Source organism: Epinephelus moara, chromosome 19, assembly GCF_006386435.1.
Source record: "Epinephelus moara isolate mb chromosome 19, YSFRI_EMoa_1.0, whole genome shotgun sequence".
NCBI classification, from domain to species: Eukaryota; Metazoa; Chordata; class Actinopteri; order Perciformes; family Serranidae; genus Epinephelus; species Epinephelus moara.
This window is the reverse complement of record NC_065524.1, coordinates 24,096,838-24,114,186: the sequence shown is the minus strand read 5'-3', so window position 1 is coordinate 24,114,186 and position 17,349 is coordinate 24,096,838. Positions and strand designations below refer to the sequence as shown.

The window sequence follows — 17,349 nt, the reverse complement described above, 5'->3', positions numbered from 1 at the left end:
CTATTGGTTCTGCAACGTAGGGAGTTTTTTTAAACTATGAAATTGTATCCGCCCATCTAAACACAAAATCAGGGAGAAAGACATCAGTCTTTAGTTAAGCAAAGCGTCTAAAGACTGACTTGTGAGTCTATCTCTGCCAAGTCAGTCTGCAGCCGATCGCGACACAAAAGTGTACAAGGTCCAAAACCTGATCACATTTAATGGGTGAAACTTGTCTTTTTATGATTAATAACATTTGCATTTTGATATGTCACACAAATTTGACCAATTTTAGCAACAGTAACAAGCCAAGACGTTGTTAATTAGAAAGTGCTCATTTGCAGACATTGGGAATTTTTCATCAGCTCGTTGAAGGATATTGAGACTTAATTATTGTCTCATTTGAGGACATAACGACTTTATTAACGTCTCATTTGAGAATATTGGAACTTAATTATCGTAGACAATGTTTAGTTTTTTATACTTATCAGGTCCTACTGATTTGAAATAGCAAGGAGAAATTGAAAATGCACACCAAACAAAAGCTCAGGTCTCAGGAGGATATGATAATGTATCAGTCCCAAGGGTATTTTTCAAGAGAATAGGTTCTTTCACTTTTGATACTTAAATGCATTTTACTGTAAATATTTTTATACTTTAACTGACACAGAATTTAGATTGAAACAGAGAAGTACAGTGCTGTCTGAATATAGCCTACAGCAATGCTAGATCAGCACTGCAAAAAAACAAACCATGACATACAATCACTGACACTGTAAATATTTCATTGGTCTGAGGAAATAAGCCTCAAATGTTGTTTCGCTGCCTTTCTGTCATGCCATAAGCTGTCAAGTTGACACATCTTTTTATAGCAGGTGGCATCTATGACTGCTAGCGCACAAACATCAACAGGAATGGACTGTATGATACTGACACCAGACAAACAGGGTGGTCAAAGCATGTGGCAACATCATAAGCAGAGCACTGACGAGAGCGGCTTCACAGATGGAGGTCACAGCAGCTAGATGGTACGAGCACATGGGACACAGGTAATGGCAGCTTGACAGACAGCACCAGATGGGGCAGCAGGAGAGGTGGAGAAGAGGAGACAGGAGGAAGGTGTCTAGTGTAGAGGAGCAGGCACTGCGAGGCGACGCGCTCTGCAGCTGATGTGAGGAAAGTTTGGGATTAAATGTCTTTCAACAGGGAAGAGAGGAGGTGAGAGACAGCGGCGGAGGGAGACGGTAAAAGAGAATACAGGAATGTAATGAAACAAAAAGAAAACAGACAACGGATGGTTGCCCTCTTACCCTCGTACTGCCAGTCTGAAGGGGTCAGGGGTTAGTGGAGCCAGAGGGAAGCAGAGCAGAAGCATGGAAGAAAAGAAAAGTATGAAACAGTTGGTTGAGGAACAGCTCTTAGTGTTAGGAAAGGAGAAAAAAAGATCATTATATAAAAATGAACAGATATTAGAAAACAGGGGAAAGGACAGGCAGTTTCAGCACAGATATTCTGTAGAAGCCTCCGCTCCACAAATGGTGTATGTTAGTGAACCACACACAGTTTTCACAAATATGGCCAGCTGATCTCCTCTCGCTGCCAGTTGCTGCCGGCTGACATTATTCCACAAGGGAGGCAGTGGGGTGCAGCACAAATATGAATCAATTCAAAAACTAAAACAGCATCTCTCGGTAAATTAACCATGTGCTCTGGAGAGGGGAAAAACACTCTAAAAATGATTCATGGGGTCGGTGGATAATGCTTAAAATAAAGACGTTTTTCAGCGTTAAAAAATAAAACCTTTGTTTTATAAACATGTTTTAGTCAGTTGCCAACTTATTTAAATAAGTTGGCAAAATCCAAAACATTTTTGACTAGGATGGAATATAAATAAATAAGTTAGAATATCTTGAATAAAATAGTTTGACCACTAAATATTAACAGAACTTTTGAATAAATATTAAGTTAATTCAACTTCATTAGGTTTTTCGAGGTCAAAGCAAATCATGTCGGCTGTACTAAACCAGAGGGAGGCACCCTGCAGCTCTTTAGCCCCTCTCCAGTGGCTTCCTGTGGCTTTGACAAAAAAAAAAAAAAAAAAATCAAAATATATAACAGCTATTTTTTAACATGTTTATTTATTAATGTTGTAGGCCTAAACAGATCACTTTTCATATATCATCAACTAAAATGTGCTCAAACATCTACAGCTTGGCACCTTTTCCTCCTATTTTTGCCAAACCTCAAGAGCGAAGGCTCGTCTGAAATCTTCCTAGCCTGGCTAGCTATGATTCAAAATCCAAAAAAAGTCTCGGGGGAGAAGAGAGAGTTCAATAGTGTGTGGATGGCTTAATTTGCTTTCACTGCCAACTCTGTGAGGTTAAAGTTCCAAATAATTATAAAGAGCCCACTGCAGAGTAGCCACCACATAGTAAAACATGTCAATGAATGCTCATTTAGACCTATTAGTACCCAGGTAGCCAAAATGACCCGGCCCAGAATTGGCCTGAACTCGACATGCTGGATAAAATTAGCCGGGCCAGGTCCGGTTGCTCGACTCAGCTGCCCTATTCCAGCTGCCATGACTGTGCATTTATCAGAAATGACCTGGCCCGGCACTGACCCAAACTTGGCATGCCGAATGAGATTAGCCACGCTACATCCGGTTGCCTGACTTGGCTGAGACTCGGTATGAATGACACCCCAGAATCAGGCCAAATCTGCTGCCCTATTCTGGCTGCCGACACTGCCGTCACTGGGCTGTTAACAGAAATGACCTGGCCCAGCATTGGCCCAAACCTGTCATGCCGAATGAAATTAGCCTGGCTGGGTCTGGTTGCTTGACTCAGCTGAGACTCGGTATGAATGACACTGCCATCACTGGTAATGTTGATTGGCTACATTAGACTTAGTAGGCTGCATTGCCTTAGGTTCAAATATGTTTTGCGGCTCCAGATTAATTTTCCATTATTATTACTTTATCAAAAACTGGCTCTTCTGATAGTGACGGTTGCTGACCCCTGTACTAAACTAACTGAGTTTGTCAGATTATAAGACTCATGAGATTTACTCTATACACTGGTTACATACATCTGGAAAAACAAAGATTATTTCACACAAATTTTCTGACAGTCAATAACAAAAGGACTAGGCTGAAGCCCCAGTTTTATTTTTGCCTATCATATATTAACCAAAGGATAACCCAGAATCTCAACTATACCAAAGAAAGAAAATAAATAAATCACAAATTAAATACATTATACGATTAAGGCTTTTATTATTTTATTTCACATTTTACATGTTTCATAAATAAGTAACCATCTTGAATTATAATTTCCTTCTCTTAATTTATTATTTTTTTTCAATACAGACAGGACTCCCTCATCTTTTAAAGTTAAACCAGTGGATTCTTTTTTTAGAGACAGCACTGAAACCCCTTTTATCTCTCTTTCTTATATCGCTCTGCCTCCATCTTGACATATATTGAATCTCAAGCAGCCTGCTGTCAGGTGGTGTCCACTTACATCACGTGTAATCAGAGATGGACAGAAAAAAAGAGACACATGGTCGATGATACCAAACCAACAGTCAGCGTTCTCTGGTTTCACACCCGCCTTCTGTTGCTTGACTTCACTTGTGCAACTATGCACCTGTTGCCAGGTGCATAACAGTGGATAGTTTTCTTGTTAAATATGCATGCCCCTGAGCCTTCACTAATGTGGTGGTTTAAAAGTGCATTTTAATCAGAGATAAAAACCTTAGGATGTGATGTTGCTGCATTTTTAATCATGGCTGTTTCCAAAGTGCAGATACACACAATAATTAGCAATTAAATGGCAATGAAAACCTGAGGCTACAGCGTGGAGCATCCCATGCAAATCGTTGATTCCGTTTTCATCTTCTTGTTTCTAATTTAAGCACGTGTCATGAGCTGGACATTTTTTTTTTCAATAAAGAGTTTATGTAGAGCAGAGATTAACATACATGCAGGCAGCGCATCTCACCTTGCTCCATATGTGACTGGCTGCGTGAAAATCCTGTCTCGGTACAAGAAAATATGTCACGAAGCGTACCGAACCTTTTCTAATCTAAAATCCTTGGGGAACAATTATCAACACATACTCGGCTTGCACTGCTAATTCCTAAGGTGTACTCACTGTTCGTTTTAAGAGTTCTGTGATTCTGCAGCAATTAGAAAACCTGTGCCTATCTGCTGAAGAAATAGAAGGATGAGGGATTCCTTTAATAGCGACAAAATGAACAGAGCAAGTGGGTCACACCTCGCAATCGGAGACATAAACAACAAGCAACATCAAAATAAGTATGCAAATCCACTCGGAGAGAATATACGCTGTGTGAAGTAGAAAGAACGTGCACATGTGTGCGCGTGTGAGTGTGTGGTATAAAAGTTACTTGCACTCATTTTGAGAAGCTTTTTAGGGGATCACAGACAGTCTGCCTTGTTAGTTTTGCATATGTGTGTTCAGTCACGAATGTGTGTGTGTGTGTGTGTGTGTGTGTTTGTGCAGGCACACACACGCGTGCATGTTTGTGTGTGTGCAGCTTTAAGTGGTAGTTGTGGCAGTAGGAAGGAGATGTGAGGAGTCTGCTTTGAAGACAAAAGGCAGAACCGTGCAGAGAAAAAGAATAGTGCCTCCATTTGCAGTGCTTACGGGCCTATATTGCGATCAGAGCACAAACATATGTTGCACTGACAAATGAGGCACACACATACACATGCATGTGATTACAAACACAAACTTGAAGCAGCAAAGTCTGTTCATTTTCTGTCATACTCACTACGAAATTGAAATGATCCCAGCCTCTTGCCAAATTTACACCTTTTAACAGCGGGGTGATATTTTCTATTGACATTCTACGTCAAGCTTTCCTCCCATTAAGAAGCCTCCAAGAATAATAATTCACTCCCCCCTGGCTCTCTGGGTACACAAGGGTATACAAGACTGTGCGAAATTGTTCTACCAAATCTCCTGTACACCGCTTCCTGCAGCACTCAAGATAATAATGTAGGATTAAACCTGCAGACATACATGCATACATACATACATACCGTAAACATACATGATTGGAAAACTACTTATAGATTAATCTACTTATCTAGAGGACCATGACAAATCCTACAAGAGCTACATCCTTGATTTAGGAAGAAAAAAGGGCAGCAGAGGGTCAAACTGCAGAGTAGAGTCAAGCTTTTCATACAATGCTGTAGAAATATAGAGTATATGTAGTGCAGAGTACAGAGTAGAAAAGAAGGGGTTAAAGAGCAAACTGTAACATTAGATGAAATGTGCCCTTTTCAATCTGCATCGGGGGATGTTGTGTCTATCTCATGATCAAATGTGATGCAGTTGTTTAAAAAGGTAAACAGTCAAAAGCAATACATAGCAGAAGGATGGGAGCCAGATGAAAGACACAGTTGATCACACAGCTCAGGGAGAGGGGGGTATGCAGCAGCGTGGGGAGCTCACTTACTGAGGTCTGTAGATTTTCGACAAATCTGCTCATCAGGCTCGGGGTCGTGTGTGTTTTTTCAACAGTAACCCGATTTAAGAATAAAATGTATGTGCTTCTTTTCCTGGGTAAAATGTTGTGATTGTAAAAAGTGTGGGTATTTTATTGGAAAGAGCTGTAGACCTTGGTCTTCATAAAAATCAATAGCATTAGAAAAGCGGAAGGTAGTGGTGGAACATCATGTTCCAGTGGACATAAGAAATGTGTCTTGAATGTGTGAGTTTGAGGTCAGTAAATAAGTATTGTGGTGACTAAATCATAAAAACAGCCACTCAATGGGTGCTAAATCAGGGACACAAACATGCCTAGTCTGAGATGACCCAGAAGACTGGGAGGCAATATTCGATTAAACTTGGGATGTTAATAATCAACTGTTTACCCATGATCCGATAAGAAGAACTTAGACTGATTAATACGATCAAATATAAAATACTGGTGCTAGGGGGGAGATGATTAGACAGTGGCATTTTCTGCTGTCCAGACTGGAGTCGAACGCCGCCACTAGGGCAAGTTCATGATGTTGCTCCTGGGACTACAGCACCCCTCAACAAGCTAATGACCCAGAGGCAGTGGTGGACTCCTCTTTGAGAGACAATCCCCCTCTCAATGGATACTAACCCTCTTCATTGGTAGAAAGGATCAGCCAACTTTCTGTTGCTGCCATTACACAGAGTGGTCAGTTGAACCTCTCTCAAGTTAGCATCAGCTAACACAGCAGCGGCTAACGTCAGACACCAACTGTGAAACGGTCCAAACAACTGAAACGGCTCTACTCTGTCATTAAACCGTTGGGTAATATTAGCCGTGTGATGCTAACAGTTAGCCCCGTTACTGTGTGTGTACAGGGTGGACGTACACTCTATGTCCCAGGTGCAGAGCTCATACTCTCGCGACAGTGATAAACAGTCAAGGAGGCACTAAGGGAAGCAATACGCTATGCGCAAGTCTACACTCGAAACAAGGTTTTATTAATTTTAAAGAGTAACACTCCTGTCCCAACAACCCTCTGCCCCCATTGGTTAACGGGGGTTGGCGATGGGTTGCAAAAACATTGCAAATCGCATCCCAAGATGAAACCAAAAGACGCCTACTGAATTCTAGCTACCATATTTTTTCTCAATGGTGCTTTAGAGATTCACCATTGCACATTTCTGAAACCTATTATTTCACACATTGTAACCTTGTATTGGGCAGCGAGGCTTAGGGGTTGAGGGGGTTGTCCACCAATTGGAAAATTGGCAGTTCGATCCCTGGCTCCTCTAGTCCACATGTCGAAGTATCCTTGGCCAAGATACTGAACCCCAAATTGCTCCTGATGGCTGTCCCATTGGTGTGTGAGAGTGTTAAAACTAAGCAGCAGGTGGCACCGTGAATGGTAGCCTCAGCCACCAGTGTATGAATGGGTGAATGTGACAAGCAGTGTAAAAGCGCTTTGAGTGGACAGAACACTAGAAAGGTGCTATACAAGTGCAGGTCCATTTACCATTGTACATTGTACATTTTCTATGTCAACAGTGTAATAACAGGCAACTTGCACTGCTAGCACAGTTACCAACAGTGGCTGATAGAGTTAATATGGGGGTGTAAATTGTTTGGATTGAACCTTCTGAACAGGGCCAGGCTCCTGTGTGGCATTAAATATAGGCCTACACATAAAAGTATGCACATTTGTAAGACAAGCAAAAAATGTACCACTGACTGGAGAGGATGTACTGACCTAGGAGCAGACTGAGCCGGCTTCAGCTGGCTTCCTGGCAGAAGAGTTTCATCGACTATCATAAAAAACATTGTCTCATTCTTGGCCAATATTGGCTTTATCTCTGTCATGTTTGCATTCTAATATTTCAGCACCTGTAAGAGTACATCAGGTGTTTGCGACACTCACAAGCCAAATAGTTGAGGAGACAAAAGAAAAGCCAAAACAATTAAGTCCAGATAGATAAGTAGATTGCACAATGTTTGATGTCCATGCTATATATTTTTGTATTACCAAGAGAACATAACTTCAAAGCCAATAAATTGATTCCACTTGTTTTTATCTCACGCAGCAGGAGCATTGCAGACTTACTTTAGTTTGTTGGCATGCTGCACCAAGTTGGCTTCAAATTGAACAACTAAGAGCTGAGGTTCTGTGCTTATCCTCAACAAAGCAAGCAGCCTCATTATAAAAATGTGTACTTCTGTATATTTCTCCAGCTTGTATGGCTGTAGTAACTCTCTCTCAGTCCTCAGCTGATGCTCAACAGGCTACGTTTAATACATCTCAGGAAGCATTTCTTTTAACGACCTGATCTCTCTGTTCCAATTGAAATGAGTATTGGATAGGAGTCGGGTGGAGCCAGGGTCTTAAAAAGAGGGGGAATTATAACAAATGCAACAAGCAGCCTCCAATCACTAATAGGTAATCAGGGCACTGTACACTTCAGAGTTCTAATCCAAAGACAATCAAAATCTTCTCATTTTGGCCTTTGGGTAATTTGCGCTCACCTAAGGAGATCTTCTCACTAATCAACCTAACAATGTTGACTTGAAGCAGTAAAACTTCAATTACAGAGTGATCGCTGTTTGTCTCACAGAGGAATCAGGGAAAAAAAGGGGGAAAAAACGAGCGCAAGCAAGCTTCAATCAATTTGTAGAATTGCGTTTGTGATTCTTCCTTGCAAAACCATGAGATGTAACAAAAAGGATAAAGAGCTGAGTAGAATTCACGAGACAATGCAAATAAAACAATGAAATGCTTGTTAACTTTAATTTTCCCATTTAACAGCCACCAACTCTTTGACATTTGGGGACTTTTATACAGCTTTAGATGAACTCCTAATATACAATATTTCAACAAAACAGAGATAATGACTCAATGAATCAAACTGTTTAACAATGTTGAGATTCATTTTGCGGCATATGCAGTACTGAGAATAATTTAACAGTCAACTTGAAGTGCTGTAATGAAGACCAATTAAACCAAGACCAAGTTATGACTAAGACCACAGTGTGTCGAGACCGAGACAGGACGAAGACTTTGAGTGGCTGAGACAAAGTCAAGGACCAGTGCGAGTCCCACACTGCATGACACAGTTACGATACCATGGAACATGCAAACCATAGGCACTCCTTGAATTGATCTGAAAGATCTACATTCCCGTAATAACACCCACAGAAAACAAATGAAGATTTCTCTTCTTTCACCTCTTTTTGTGCCATATACTGTATATATGTGTGCATGCATGAGTGTACAATGAGAAATGTCTAGATAGAATAATCAAAAGGCATTGCCAAGGTGAATTTTATGTGTGGGAGTTTCCCTTTGTTCTCCAGCAAACACACAAACATCAGGGAGCTGGTATCAACTTCACTAGGTAGCGCCACACGCTAATACCATTGTATACTGTTTACCCCAGTGAAATTCCAGGAAGGTATGAATACGGGAAAAAAATAGATACCACCAAAGTCAAATTGACCTTTTAATCCCCGCCCCCGGATGCAGACCGGCCAATCATAATGTAGCACTGGGCCAGCTCAGACCAGGGTCCAACAACATAGCTGTGCTCCATTGACTCTAATGCAGTCGTTTCAGATTTCCTTCATTTTCAGGCTGGTTTTGTGGATTTGGAGCTAAATGTTGTGCCTGGGGCACGTCGTGTATTAATGATACTCGTTACCTGGAGAGGTTGGAAAAAGATATACGTTTCTTCCCTGTTGTCGGGGAAGATTCTCAGTCATCCAGGTCATGGTAATCATAAGTGCTAATACTGTAGGCAACTGGACTTGCTTGCGTTTCTTGACCCCTACAACTCTGCAAAGGTTCCCATCCACACAGGGTTTATAGCCTGCAACTTTGTACCAGTCATTTAGAACTGAAGAAGTGTCTTGGATGAGAGGCGAAACATCTTCAAGAAACGCAAGCAAGTCCAGTTGCCTACAACATTAGCACTTACGATTCTTCCCTGTTCCAAAACCAAAATCAAACCCTGAGAAGTGTAGGGTTAGCTAGCTAGCTACTGAAGATATAGCCTACTGAATGTATACACATGCTGCTTTTGCTTTTTAATGATTATAACAGTGAAAACACGACCGACCCTGCTGTACAGGAACCAGTGAAGGGAAGCAGGGAAACTTTGCTGATCTTCAACCAGCTCTGTGTCTTCACACTGTGTGCAGATGAGCAGCGTTTGTGCAGTTAGTTACAGTGTGGGCTCCATGCTTACTCCCACAGCTTGTCGGACCATCACGTAGGGGCGGGGCTTAGCGAAAGGTTTTTACAGGAAGGCACGAATATGGAAAAAATACAGATACCACCTAAGCTTAATTCCCACAGTTGCTCTAGTTACCAGTCTTAAATAAAATCCTCTTTTAATGAAACTGAGACAAGAATGAGTAAAATGCAGTCGAGTCCATGTCAAAGACGAGACCTGCAAAAAGTGTTCTTGAGACCAAGGCCAATCTCAAGCACTACAACACCAGCAAAGGGTGTCTATTCACTGTTATATTGAAGAAAAAGTGTGGAGAAAGCGTTCATGTGCACCACCATTTATTCTACACATAGTGCTTTTATCACACTTTTCAAATGAGATGAGCTGAGATGCAGACAACCTCCTGAAAAAAATAAAAAAATTCAAGTCTTTACAAGGCAGCTCATCGACCGCAATATTACTGAAGCAACAAGGCAGTGGTGAGATGAATTCTGCTCACTGACATTTAGTTTCAAAAGGCGTTTTTACCTGACACTCGATTCAATAGCCTGCGCTTTCCTGTGGCTTCATCTGCAAAAGCACCTTTTTAGCAACCAATAAATCAAACTGCTGCTCCCTGGAAGTGGAGATCTTAAAAAAAGGAAAGAAAGAAAAACCAGACTTTAAAGGACAACTAACCCAACAAGCACTATGATACTAGAGACTGCTCTGTCTCAATCAATCTGGCACACCTTCACAACAAACCCTCCAAAGGATCAGAGGCATCTTATTTAGATAACTAAGAAGTCAAATCATTTCACATTTACAAACTGCAGTGAAACACTCTAGATGTGGGCAGCCACTCAGTGAAAATTGTCAAAGAAGGAGAGGGAGTGAAAAAAGAAATAAGCAGAGTGAGAGATTCTTAAGAAAGGGTAGAAGCAACGTAGAGGAAAGTAGAAGCTAATTTCTCATCCTTTAGATGGATGGCAAACTGCCAACTCAACACGAGGTTCCTCTCATCATAAAACATCTCATACTGTATGTCCATATGCAACCATAAACGCTACTGCCCTTTCATAAAATATCAGACCCTATGTGATGATAAGGAAATGGAAAGCTCCTCCAGCAAGGACGGGGAAATCTGGATGAGATCATTTTTCTTCTTTTAGCCACAACACCAGTGGTCCACCGGAGGGAGAGATGTCCGCTGACCTCTGGTTTGACAAGCATCTACTTAAAAAACTTCAAGGTTAGAGGTTAGAGTTATCACTAATCCCTGCGGTGGCAGGCAGCCCAGGACAGGGATGAGTGGAGACAGAGCAAACAGGGACACTGTTTTAATTTCCCAGTTGGATTGATAGTTTATTTTGCATGGATCCATGTCCAGTGGGGCAGAGGGGCATTCTGGGACAGGTCCAGTGTGGCCTGGCAATTTGGCAAAGGACTCTGAGATGGACAAAGGGCAGCTGTCCAGTGACACACATTGCCAGGTAATGGCTGCTCATGGGCAGACTGCAGGTCAAAACAGATGAGCAGTCTGTGTTATAATAAGGGGGGGTCGGGGCCAGTTGTCTACAGGGGTTAGCTGTCAGAGATGTGCATTACAGCTCACGTCATACAGTAAAGGCTCCTTCTTGTTCTGAGTATCCTCTGCTGGTCATGTCTTTGTCACACGGTAAAGCCTGTTTTTGCTCAAAACATCATGTTGCTGTAATATATGTCCATTGGATATGTGTACCTATGAAAACACTCTTAGAAAACTACAAAAAATATGTTCCAAGTCACACTCTCAACAGAAAACATACATGGTAAGCCTCACACAGTTATTGTATTTGATCGTATTATAATGTAAAGGAGTTTCTTTTATTGTCTCAACCTCTTTTATTTTAGGTTTCTCTTGCATGTAAGTAATATGTCATGACAGGTATCGCTTTTATAAATCATCAAATGAGAAATTTCAAAGCTACAGACATGCTGCAATTACAGTTGTTATTGATAATTTCATTACAAACATAATTTCAAGAGAGAGTAACATGGGACACTTGTGTACCAGGTTTCCCTTCTTCAGCATATATAGTCTAAATCCAGACTTCACCGCACTTCCAGACTTCCCGGGAAGTCCTGGAGTGCTTAGGGCTGTCCAAATCCACAATTCATTCAGTCCAAAAGGGGCCTCAAGCAGACTTTCTGCAGGCTTCCAGAGATTCCGCTTGGGGTGCAGACTTCAGCAGACTTCACTGATTGATCCAGAATTCATTGTCACAATTCGGACGTGACGTTGTGGTTTTTCAATTGCCGAAAAAAACCGTAGGAATGCGTAAAATAGTTATTGATAGTTAGGTCTATTAAAAAGCTACTTCTATCGGCCAGAAGTAATATTCAACCACATCATGATACAGAAATGATTGTAAGTATAGGCTGTATAATAGGCTAAAATAATTGGCTGAAAAACAACAAAAGAAGGTCTTCTAATGTAAGTAAAAGTCCTGTCCTTATTTACAAACATTTCTGGTTCTGAATGCGTGTAACCTGTTATATAGAGATGTATTAATACATTTTTGTTTCGTCACAAAAAAGGCTATACATGGGATTTATATCTTGTTATCTACAGGGACAAATGAGTAGGCACTGTTCATCAACTTATGATATATATATGAATATGACAGCAGGGATAGTTGAACGTTTCCACAGCAATGAGTAAAACCATCTCAAGGGCTGTCCATCATTATTGTGAAATCTTTATTGTGAAATAATAACCCTGTCTCTCCTTCAACTAATCAAATACCGACGCTTGGTCAGTGACCCGTTGGTGCCAGACACTGACACACACTAGGCCCTAGGCGGCTGCATGTTTTGACGCTCTCAGAAAATGTGTGTAGGGCAAGTGGGTCAAACAAACCCTGGACTTTCAACTAGGAGCCCGCCGTTTGTGTCCCATGTGAAACCAAAAGTCATTCGAGTTATTTTAATGACAATGTAGTGTGTTAGTACGTGTAGCACACTATGCTAGTGATGTATGTCATGTAACATGTGTAATGTTTTGTAAAGTTAGTAACAACAAACGTATCTAAAGCCCAACCACGTTTTTTCTATACCTAATGACATTCCTTTGTTGCCTAAACCTAAGGGAGTTAACTTGAAAAAAGTTTTTTTTAACCTATGCTCTGAGAAAACAGGCTCTATGCAATTAAAGAGCAGAAACTGTGCATCTCCTGTCAAATAAGAAGTTTATTTTGAAAAGAGATGACATGTAACAAGTGTAAAGTGGCACGTTGTCTCTGAATGTCCAAAACTGACGCAGAAGGGTTATTGAGAGTGTCATATTTTTTTTGATGTGCTGGGCCTCAGACCAAGCTTCGTTATTTGACAACTTGAAAGCGAGGATGTGTTGGAAAGATTATTTCTACTCACATACTTAATCAGCAAAATACCTTTATAAACATGCTCAGCAAAGGAAGCCAATATCTGACTCTCAGAACAATGTATTTTTTCTTTATGGTGAAGGGATGTTGCAGCTTTGATGTGGTGCCACTACACTTCTCAGGACAACTGATCTGACGTAAATACAAACCAAAAAGGACCACAGCAGCGAACAATCCAAGAATTTAAACCCAGCTCAAGACAATATCTTTGGATCTGCGAGTCAGTTCTGTTTTGTGAACAACCACAACTCTTGCAGCGCAACTTACTTACATGTAGACATTCAGCCATTCACCACTGCCTTGCTTTAGAGAAAAGAACAGCTGAATCAATGCTGCGTGCTTCTTCTTGCAGCCTGTCTATGTTTGGCACAAGAAATGCAATCACTGCCTCTGTCTCAATTCATCGCTTTCTCTCCAGATCTCTCTCTCTCTCCTAACAAATCATGAGAAGTGCGGGTCTCTCTGTGGGGCTGTAATTGTATGTGCTTATTCTTAAGGGTCACAAGTGGGGTCAAATATGTCGGCACAAAATGGAAAGAAAAATGGGAGACAGAAAGGCAAGAAAGGAGAAGTGTGTGTGTAACATCACTGTAACTGGCGAAGACTATCAGAGATGGAGGTGGAAATGAATTCCTGCAGCATCATGTAAATCATTAGTGGCTGATAATGGAAGATAGAAGAGGATTACTTTACTGATGTGTAATCCCTCTGCAGAAGCTCCCCCCCTCCCTCTCTTCTTCAGACCCATTGCTTTCTTTCAGTTCGTCTCTGTGAGGTTAACCACACAGGCGGGAGGGCAAAGGTTGCAATCACACTCCCGGTGAACAGTTCAGAGCACACACATGCTCAAGTACTGAGCCCCAGGCTTGGCCTGTTGGTACAGACCCCAGGCAGCATGAGGCCCAGTCTTACCAAGAGTGCCCCCCCTTCTCTTTTCTTGTGCTGCCCAGAGCCTGATTACAGCCTACTGGCGGACAGATTAAAACCCCTTCCCCCTGTCACTCCGCTGCTCCCCCACTCCACAGGCTTCTGCTACAGCCAGACACAGTCTGCACATCTGGCCCCTAATCAGACAATCCCAAAAATAGACAAACAATTGTGGGTCAGAATGGATGTGCAGATGGAAAGAGAGGGAGACAGGCAGAGAGATGAAAATAGTGTGAGAGAGGAAGGTGGGATGATGGCAGAAGCGTCCACAGGCATATTAACTAATCCTCACCTCACCACACACACACACAGATACAAGCGAGCATGTTTGCGTGTGGGTGTATGTACATGTATTTGTCCTACATCTGGATTTAGTGATGGAGGGATTTAGAGGTATGGATAATGTGCATCTGTCCACTCTGCTTTGGACTGAAGTTTGGAGTACTAGTCTTCATACACCCAAGGATCACAGGACACATGAGGTACACTGCAGGGTTTACATGCACATGTACAGTACTGTCAAAAACTAATCTGCGGAGAGAGTTGACAGTAAAGTGGAGTCGCGGTCAGCTGAGGCGAGGTAAGGAGGAGGACGTGAAAGCATGGCACATGGTAGGGAGGATTATTAATGAAAAATGAACGCTGTAAAAGTGTTAAAAAAAGGAACACAGAGACACAATACTGAGGGAACGTGGGAGGAGAAATGTAGGAGGGAAACAGACGAACAGAAAGACGACAGTCCGTGAATTTTCCTATTGGCCGCCCCCTATAGTTTAAAAGAATGGGTCATTACTGCCTTGAACGACACAGAGATTTTAAGGTAAATTACTGTTTTTATTGAGTTCTTTTTACATGTGCAATGAGCTATCAGTCAGTCAGTCCTGGAAACTGAAACACAGTAGTTTTTATTAATATATTTTTGTCTTTAATGAAGAACATTTCTCAAGAGATCCCTGCACGAGTACATTCATCTGTGGAGGGATAATAACACGCTTTTTTCAATTAAACCTACTAATTGATTAGTAGGAGAAACCCTAATGTTCGTCAAGGTCAGTCCTTTTCTCTCACATTTTGTCCACTTTCACATTAATTAGAAGTCTGAGCTTCATAATGTCTCCCCGCTAATTAAATAAGGACTTCAGAGACACTGTGACGTGCTCTGGAAATTGCTGTATATATCACCTCGCAGCTCAATGCCATCAAAAAAAATTTCCGGCTGCTATTTTTATTTGATAGACAGACAACAAACAAGTTGACAGATCCAAAAGCCAAGGGCGCCTTGAGGTGGGCAGAGCAGGGAGATTTATGAGTGAGAAGATGAGTGATGTGGCATTGAGGGAGGTGAAAATCCCTCCTCAAAACCAAGTTCATGCCTAGGTGACACCGGGATGCGAGGGGAGACAGCGTCCTCTACATTCCCCCTCACCTTTCGCTCTGATATACTCAGTCTCACCCTCTGCTCCATCATTACAACTATGACACTGTGGGTCATTCGCTGGCAGACTCTGATCCAATCAGAGCTCATCTGCATGCAGGGTAACAACTGCTAATTCCTAGCTGCCCCCTTCGTAATTATTTCTGTCTGCAACCAGTCAAATTACAGGCTGCAGCCACATCTACAATCAGCAGGATGAAACCCAGCCTTTATGATGCGCCCGCAAGACAATATCAGGACAGATTTTGATCGTATCAGCACAGAAACCATTTGATGGTATAGATCAATGGGGCAGATTGTAAATGTGGCATAATTTGAAAAGCACCGTGCCGTCTCAAGTAACACAGTTGCTTTTAAAGCCTTATCCTTCCAGCATTTGCATCATTTAGGCATGGATATTTAGCTAAAAGGGAAAAAAGAAAGCTGTTAGCTGTGAACAGCAGTTGTAGCATGAATGAGAATGACTTGATTGTTTCCTCCTTTTTGGACGACAGCCCAAAGTTAAAAAGCCAAACTGATTTAACAATCTTGCTTCTTAGAATTTACAATTACACTGCTAGTAAGTACGTTTTATAAGAAATGTAATGCCGCCCTGATTACATTTCCAACAACACAATCACAAAAAACACAATGAGAAAATGTCAACCCATACCAAGTGAGAAATGTTGATACGAAATGTAGCAGCGTAGCTTTCACTGTTTTCTTATGATGTCTACTCATAGCAAAGAAACCATATCAGACAATTTTATATAGTCATATTTACCCACAGTATTTGGTTGAGCTAAGAAAAGACTGTGGTGTTGGTGTCTGTCGTTTGTATTAAGAGTTCCTGGATCTCCCTTCAGTTGTATGAGTATGAGAAATGGAAGGACAAGAAGAGGGAGTGAAATGGACATGGTGAGAAATGTGACTAGATTATCATTATCAAAACAGACATTTCATATCTCAGATGTATAAAATGTACGGCTGCCCCCTAACAGTCAACCAGAGAAGTCATTAGTTGGCAAGATTTCATTGGTTGCTTCATCGCAGAAAACAAACACACAAACAAAAATTGTTAAAATCTATTCGGAGCTGCGCTTTGTCAAAATAAATCAAAACCTATATGACTGGACCATGTGGGAATTTAATTTGAAAGGACAGGCACAGGAAGTGGCCACTTTCAGCAGTCAGACAGGAGTCATGTTAATTTCCAGGGCTGGTACCTGCGGTTATTCCACAGGCTAGTTAATAACATGTCGGGCAGGAAATCCAAAGTGTGGGATCATTTTGAGAAGGTGAAGGACGAACCCAAGGTGATATGTAAACTCATCTTCATTGGTCGACTACAAACATGACGTATCATTAACAGGCGGCTTGCTCAGTGTGTGACGTGCACTTGTAGATAAAATATAGGCCTATATTAAACGTGTAATATGTAATTTTCTGCCACTAGGGGTCTGAAACCAAAACAATAACAGAAGATGGAGTTGGATGATGTCACGAAGTAGCGTGGGATCATGGGAGTTGTAGTCATATAACAGATACAGATCTGACGTTCCTCACTCCGTGAATTTACCGGCATCAGCTCAGCATTATAGAAACCTATCGTTAGATGTTGTGGTTAGCCAGCCGCCGCTCCGCAGCGGAGGCCGCTGGCCGGAGCGCTGGTGCCCCGGCGGGCAGTAGTGCTTGCAATACACTGGTGGAAATGATTAATATTTTGATAACATCAGCCAGATGCTTGCTTACCTGTCTAGTAGAACACACGTGAGGTCGGCGTCGAATTGTAGTCNGTGCAACAACCGTCAATGCATAATCATGATCCATGACGAGTTAGCTTAGCCTGGCAACAGTAACGTTCATTCTCTGACGTCTCCTCCGGTCTGCTGCTTCTTCTTCT

General features: G+C 41.7%; 1 protein-coding gene across 1 annotated transcript in view; it reads right to left on the bottom strand.

Moving 5' to 3' along the window:
• Positions 1-17,349, bottom strand: part of LOC126407096 (protocadherin-15-like) — a 329,125-nt gene that overhangs the window by 208,388 nt on the left and 103,388 nt on the right. The window contains exon 4 of the mRNA XM_050071779.1: positions 1,290-1,304. Within this exon, the coding sequence (XP_049927736.1) occupies positions 1,290-1,304 (15 nt within the window). The remainder of the gene's footprint in view (positions 1-1,289; positions 1,305-17,349) is intronic.